The 7,430-nt window shown below is 43.3% G+C and overlaps 1 protein-coding gene across 1 annotated transcript; it reads right to left on the bottom strand.

The window, feature by feature from the left end:
* Window positions 1-510: 510 nt before the first annotated feature.
* Window positions 511-7,098, bottom strand: LOC119402951 (uncharacterized). Its single transcript, XM_049418795.1, has 4 exons — window positions 6,983-7,098; window positions 6,693-6,852; window positions 2,254-2,417; window positions 511-1,222 (listed from the first exon to the last, which is right to left on the bottom strand). The coding sequence occupies exons 1-4, from the start codon at window positions 7,096-7,098 to the stop codon at window positions 511-513; spliced, it is 1,152 nt and encodes a 383-aa protein (XP_049274752.1).
* Between the last annotated feature and the right edge of the window lie 332 nt (window positions 7,099-7,430).

Genomic DNA, 7,430 nt, shown 5'->3' with positions numbered 1-7,430 from the left:
ACTGCCTTGTACTGATGCCAGCTTCGCGAAGTGTTATTCGGTACATTCGCGGCAGCTGACGAGAGTCAGCTCACCCACCCCGCCAGTCAGACACAAGTGAAAGACAAGTCGACCAGTCAAATCGAGCTGCATTTCAGCTATCGTCAGCTGCTTGCAAACATAACCAGGTACAGTTTGCAGCGCTGCCTTCAGTCCAAGCAGGTGCAGCCAGGCTGCTGAACATTTGTATTAAGCATGCTGACGGCTGTACATGAAGTTGCAGAACACTCTGGCTTGGGCTAAAGGAGACTATCCGCAAGAAAATAAGGTTCAATGTCATTAACACTGACAGTAAAGCCATGTTATTTAAAAGTATGTGATGCATAAAAGTGCAGCTATATGTCGGGAGAAAGTTCTTTTAGTTGCACCTAGATTCAGTTATGAGCAGATAATGCTTTTCGTGATGTTTTAAACACTTATAAATTCACTTTTTATATTGCACAAGGATATAACATATACAATATTTTTATATCACCAATACCGGGTTGAGCGACAGCCTGAGCTGCTTATTGCAGACAGAGCATTCCCTGTGCCTCCTTCAGCTCTCCAGTTGCCCTCAGTGAGCTGCCCTTGCCAATCCTCGGTGTCGGCACTGCCAGGTGGACAATATGCTGCCCGAGATGCAGGAGACTCGCACAACAAAAAATTGTGTAGTGTTACACAAGCAGACACAATTTTACGAATGTTTTCTTCCTTTGCTTTAAAAGGCCGTCGAAGGATGCGCCACCTTTGAGCCATAATGCCAAAGGCATTTTCAACAACTCTTCGTGCTCGGCTGAGTCGATAGTTAAAAATTCTTTTCTTGTGCCGCTCTTCAAAAGCCTGATGATCATCAGATGTGTCACTGAACAAGGATGGAAGGGCTGCATTGCACAACATAAACCTGGCATAAATAAAGCTAGCAAACAAAAATGGCAATGGCACTACAAGAACGCAAAGCACGAATGGCTTCGAAAAAGATTTTAGTGACTTACATTTCCGAGAATAAGGCCTCATCATAAAGGTTTTCAAAGGAAACGCTTCATCGCCCACGAAAAAATATGGCATGGCACCAATGTTGCCTATCTCGGAGTCTCTAGGAATTCCCATTTTACTGGCTTCGATCAACTCTAGCAGCTTGCTACGCCCGAAAACACCACCATCAGATTCACTGCCGTAATGGCCAACTTCGACATAGAGAAACCTAAGAAAGCACAAAGAAGATTTCATATAAAGTACACATGTGCAAAAAAAGTTCTGTGAGCATGACAAATGTTTTCAACAGGCAAGTAATCTGTGCTTTTGGACCCATGTACTACATTAGTTCATTCTTGTTGGCATGCGTAACTGTTCGTCTCAGAGAACAGAGGCCTGAGAGGCGCATTATGGTTCAGAAATTTAATCGGTACTTTGATGAAGTTACTTTTGTACAATAACGTCCACTTCAGGTGTGGCAGGTATTACGTAAGCTCGTAAAAGTGGGTGGCTGGTTTATGGAGGTTCAACATCCCAAAGCAACTCGGGCTATGAGGGATGCTGTAGTGGAGGGCTCTGGACAATTTCAACTATCTGGGGTTCTTTAACGTGTGCTGAAAATGCGCAGTACAAGGGCCTCTAAATCTTTACCCTCAGAGACATTTTGTACACATTTGTGCACACAACTTGTTCCTGCTGGTTGTGTCGGGTAGTGGCTAAGAAAGAGCAAGATACGTGGAGCCTCAAGTGAACTGAACCACTTGTGGAATAAATATTTTCACTGAACATCTTCCAATGTACTGTTGGCATCATGATCACCTTTCTAAAGGCATTACCATGTTTGACACGTCTGCTTTTGGCACGTAAAACTCCAAATGATATTACTACAATACTCAAAGAGCCGTTCGACATGACGCTTTAAACAAGCCACATAAAAAGCATAATTTTTCTTTGCTCGAAATGAGCACAACCCAAAATGAAATTACACTAGATTTATAGCCCGATATTTCATTATATTTATGCAAGAACACAGCCTGAATGCCTGCAGAATAAATACACATTTAATTACAATATAACTACAGTTAATCACTATAAAACACATAAATCAAATCAACATGTTGCGACATTATTTTTGTTGCACTAGAATATTGAGAGCCCTGAAATAATGTTCTGTAAACTTGATGCATTTACAAACAGTTCTTTACAGGTTTGATATGAAGGGGTTAAAAGTAGTAACAAAACATTAAAAATAAGCCATACTTGTAATTAGCATCACTTATAGCTAGTAGTGAGTGGCTGAAACTGCCTTTGTAGTTCCTGTTTTGAGAACCTGTATTTGCTGGGCACTCGGTCACAAAATGCTTCCCGTCGATGGCTCTTATGCAATGCGGCATATTCCACCTCAGCTCAAATTCGTTTGCAACCTATTGAAAGAAACGAGTAAGAATGCAGCAGTAGTGAGCAAAAGTCATGCCATGGCATCGTACAACATTTGCAAAGTGTGCAGAATTGTAGACCCATCCCTGTCTAAACAATGCATGAGTATGTTCATGGTGTCTGCTACAACCCTTATTTTCTAATTTCATCTCTGCAATACAGAAGCTCTGAGCTATGTCAATAAACAATATTGTTACGGGTATCACAAGTACATGGGAGACAGAAGCAAGTACACAGAAACATTTACAGGGTACTGTGCCACAGCACGGCTCACAGCCTCTCATTTGGAATGCCACCTCCTTCTTTCTCTTTTCATTGCAAGGTGGTCTCAACAGCATGCTCAAGCACAATGCCACTTAACAATTTGCAAAGCCCACTGTGCCCAAATACACAGAACATGTAATATGTTCAGGACTTAGGTCGGCAAACTCACTAATAAGTCGACTCATTCAGACTCAGATCGGGCTGCGAGTCTGAGTGAGTTTGGGTGAGTGATATTTTGGTGTGATTGAGTCTGAGCGAGTCCAGTTGAGGAACATTTTAGCGAGCGCCCTAAGGACAAAATATATTTCTCGAGTGCATCTGAGTGAGCTCCACCTTTTTTTTGCCAACCTATTGTCCTATCTACGCATCTTCAGCATTACTATCAACCTTATATTGGCTTATGTTTATACTGAAGTCTATGCACACATATTTGAACACACCAGCATTCATGCGCCACCTCAATATTTATTGATCAGAGGTGTGAGTTGGGGGGGGGGTGCTATGACTACCCCCGCAAACTCTTTCACGGGAAGTTCTTAATAAAAATATCTCATGTGAGTCTCATGTTTCGTAAAAATGATTTCAATGGATTGAAACCACTGATAACTGGTATTTGCAGGTGCAAGATTAAAAGGCATATCGTAGAGCACCGATTATGTGAGATATTGGCTTTAAACAGCATTTACACCATTATCGAAACACCTAATTTTACGCTAACGGACTCATGAGTTGACTCACTCAGACGCTGGTGAAGCTGCGAGTCTGAGTAAGTCTGGCCGAGTAATATGGTGCTGAGTTGAACCCGAGTGAGTCCAGTTGAGAAAATGTTTAGTGAGCCTGGGTCGAGTGAGTCCGGTTGAGGAAAATTGGGTGAGTCAGAGTCTGAGTGAGCTCTCAGAGCAAAATATAGTTCTTGAGCGAGTCTGATTGAGCTCCAATTTTTTTGCCGACCTATGATTCGGCATGCAAAATTTTTTACTTAATAGACCATTGGTCATTCTGCTTTCTGTCTGCAGCTTCGGGAGCTTTTACTGCTATTCTGAAATACCTCGTTATGCAACTGGGGCAGCATAAGTTTAAGCCGAACAATTAAACAAGAGGATTTAAATGAGCGCACACTTGGTGTTCCACCTTGCTAACTAATGAATGTTAAAGAGAATTTGTAAATATATGTGCATACTTGTAGCTTTGAGCATGCAGTTATAGTGGAATGTTCTAATGTATTACATGGCAGTTTGAGGTTGCATGCACAAGGTCACTTATAATATTAAAATAAATAAGTGATTTCTATCAGATATTGATTTCTACTACATGATAATTTTCTGAAATGCTACTTTTGCTTCTTTAAAACAATGCTTACTCTATTTTTGTGCTGTGACACATGCAATGTGATTTTCATTGTGTGCATAATAGACTTTTTGGCATACTATCCAAGTCTGTACACATACATCTCCTGAACTGGTGAATGATGAGAGACGAGCTATGCAAAATTCCTTTAGCAGCAGCATTTGTTCTGCCATACTCAGCCTCAATATTCCAGGGGCCCTGAGAAGCTTACTGCCATTCTCATTATTCCCCATCCACCACGTCAAAAGACCCATGCAGTTTTATCTAGCTTCGTACTTCCAGGGCCTCATACGTGACTTCACAGAGCTTGCTTGCATGCAGGAAAATTTGCGCAAAACTGGAAAAGGACAACACAAAGAAGGAACACTCCAACAGATCGAGCGCACATGCTTGCATGCTCCATCAACTACTTGGAAGAAACACACCCTTCATTTGGTCCAAATACTGTGAAAGTGCTTTTCTTGCTTTGAAGCAACCCTAACATGCAACCCGGTGCTGGGCCACTTCGGTCCAAGAACACTCACCATCCCTCACAATCAGGGGCGTAGGCAGAAATGTTTTTCGGGGGGGCACCTCCTTGATTTGAAGTGGGGACAGGGCAGGCAGATGTGGTCAAGTGTCATTTTGAGCTCTGTATGCCATAGCAAAAAAAATTTCAGGGGGGGGAGGGAGGGCACGGGCCCGGTGTGCCCCCCGCCCCCACCTGGCTACCCCACTGCTCACAATGAGGCTAGCAGTCATGGTCTTGGTGCCATTCTCCAGCAACGTGACAACACCTCGCATCAATGAGTCATTGCTTATGCTGGTCATGCTCTGACCGCTGCAGAGAATTACATAATAACCAAGAAGTGCCTTGCTGTTTGTGCAGTACAAAATTTGGCCATATCTCTGCAGCTGCTACTTTACAGTCGTTACCGACTGTAACGCATTGTGCTGGCTTTCGTGGCTAAAAAACTTGTCGGGTCACCTTGGTCATTGGGTAGTTCACTTGCAGGAGTACGATTTTTGATGTCTACATGTCTGGAAAGGACCAAGACGTTAATGTTCTATCTCGCTACCCTCTGCCCAGCCACGGTAACACACAATTGGCTCTTGAATGAAGACTGCTTTACCCCACAGCGCTCAGTTGTCCGAAATCCAGCAGCCCACCTGTCCTTGTTTTGCACCAATGTGTCGACCCATACTGCCGCACTATCCTAGAACACATGGAAGGTCTTTTTCCTTTTCCGAACGCTCAACTTCGTTGGCAACATAACCAATTCAAGCATCACGATGGGCCTTTACATCCTATGTTCAGCATGTCTATGGCAACAAATGGGCCCCAATTAAACTACATTCTTTGCAACATGAGGTTCTGGAAGCTTCTCACAATGACCGCACAGCTGGTCATCCAGGCTTTCACAAAACTTATGACAAAATACAAAGTTGCTGCAAGTGAAGGCGGACTCAATATTTTGGGCAACATGTATGGCCGTGCATTTTTTAGATTAGGCGTCATTAACTATATTTTGCCCTATTCGAATGCTGCAACTATGATGGATTCAAGACTACTAATATCACTTTCAGTGTTGATTTCATGAAAGATTACACAATAGTCCTGAGAAAAGAAGGGGTCCAAGGACAGCTGTTAGTCGAATGCAGGAACATACATTAGTAAAGGAACAGATACTACCATAAGCACTGAAAAAATTGTAATCAGTTAAGAAAGAAGAATTCAGCGCACTTATAGAGGCTATGGTCAATGTTAAGAAACTAGCTTAATGTTTAAAGAAACAGAGCCACACCAGGTCTATAAACTGGTTTAAAAAAAAACAGTCTATGCACGCGTAATGTCGGTGCAGCATCAATTGTGGTTGCAGTGCTGGCTATCTAATTTTACAAGAAAGCAATAAACACTACACATGTACTCCTACAATACAGGCGTCACATCGGATTAACGTCTGTGGTTACAGTGTTGGCTCCACTTTTATAGCAGTCTAATAAACATTATACATTTGTATTCCTATGATTGAGCAAGCTATATAGAAGCATTCCTCGACCCCGGAGGAATACATTAACGTAACTTACGCATGATATTCACATGACTGCACCATAAAGTGCACTTCATTTCGATAATACTGGCGTATGTGCTATAATGTGAGCACTGACATTACGTCCGACCATAAGTTACCCTTTCAACGCCAGTGTAGTTGACGTGCCTGGTAAGGCCACGATGTGCACACAACTACTACACTTACAAAAACACCCCGACCCCCCTCGTAACGCTTGACTCAAAGCAAAAAATGCAGCATAGAACTACTTGCTGACTGCTTCCCATGAAACCGATTCCCACATGGCATGGGATCTGCCGAATTTTTTTTTCTTAGTACATTCGCATATTTCAGCCATACTAAACAAGTGGCAAGCCATGGGATACAGAGAATTTGCCTAGTTGTCATTGCAACTTTTTTTTTGAGATACAAACAAACGCATACTTTCATTGGGCGTTACAGAATTTTAGTATGGGGGCCCAAGGTCCGCCTAAAAAAAAGGTGCGCGAACAGAAGAACGCAAAGGAGAGTACAAAATAACGTAACAGGTCGGGGAGCCCCGTACCTTGGGGCCTCCTATAAAACTCTATATTAAACATTATTTGGGGATACAGCTTATACCTTGAGCCACTCGGCTGCGGACGACGGGTACATCACGTACAAGGGACCAAGGACTTCCCATATCGCTTGGCACACATCCGACACAATGCCGCAAGCAGTAGAGCGCCCCGCCAAGAAGTTGAACGACGACGTCCGAATAGTCTCTCCTGCTGCCAGAAATCTGAAGCAAAGAGCGAACACGGCATTCTGTGACGGTTCATTTTGGTCCTTCGAAGGCACAAAAACACTGTCCAAGAGCTGACATTCGAAACGAACACGCAGCCAAAACGAGGCCGTCACAGTGCGCTTACCTCACTGCCAGAGCTAGGCGATGTTCCGGTGGAATCGCCTTGCGCAACCTGGTATCGACCTTCCTTATTCGAGGAGCGACCAGTTTCAGAAGCGTGTCAAAACTTCGTGGTGGCATCCTCAGGTAGCTAGCAAAAAAAGAGCATAGTGCGAGTACTTAAACAAACAAAAAAAAACATGCTAAACGGCTGTTTCACACCGAGCGAGTCAGACTAAGCTAATAAGTGACAGCAACGTGTCAATTGTCAACATTACTTACTCCCGATAGTATTCCACGTCCCAGGATCGCAGATGCGGCAACAAAGCGTTGGCATGCCCCAACATAGCACGCTTTGCAAAGCAGGGCGTATCCACCATCGCCGCTTTCGTGGCGTCCGCTTCTTGCGTTGCTCCTCGTGCATTTCAAGGAAGCAGGTAGCTAAAACTATCAAAACTATTTCTTCTTCTTCT

This window comes from Rhipicephalus sanguineus, chromosome 8 (genome assembly GCF_013339695.2).
Source record: "Rhipicephalus sanguineus isolate Rsan-2018 chromosome 8, BIME_Rsan_1.4, whole genome shotgun sequence".
Classification (NCBI taxonomy): domain Eukaryota; kingdom Metazoa; phylum Arthropoda; class Arachnida; order Ixodida; family Ixodidae; genus Rhipicephalus; species Rhipicephalus sanguineus.
This window is presented reverse-complemented; position numbering and strand designations above follow the sequence as displayed.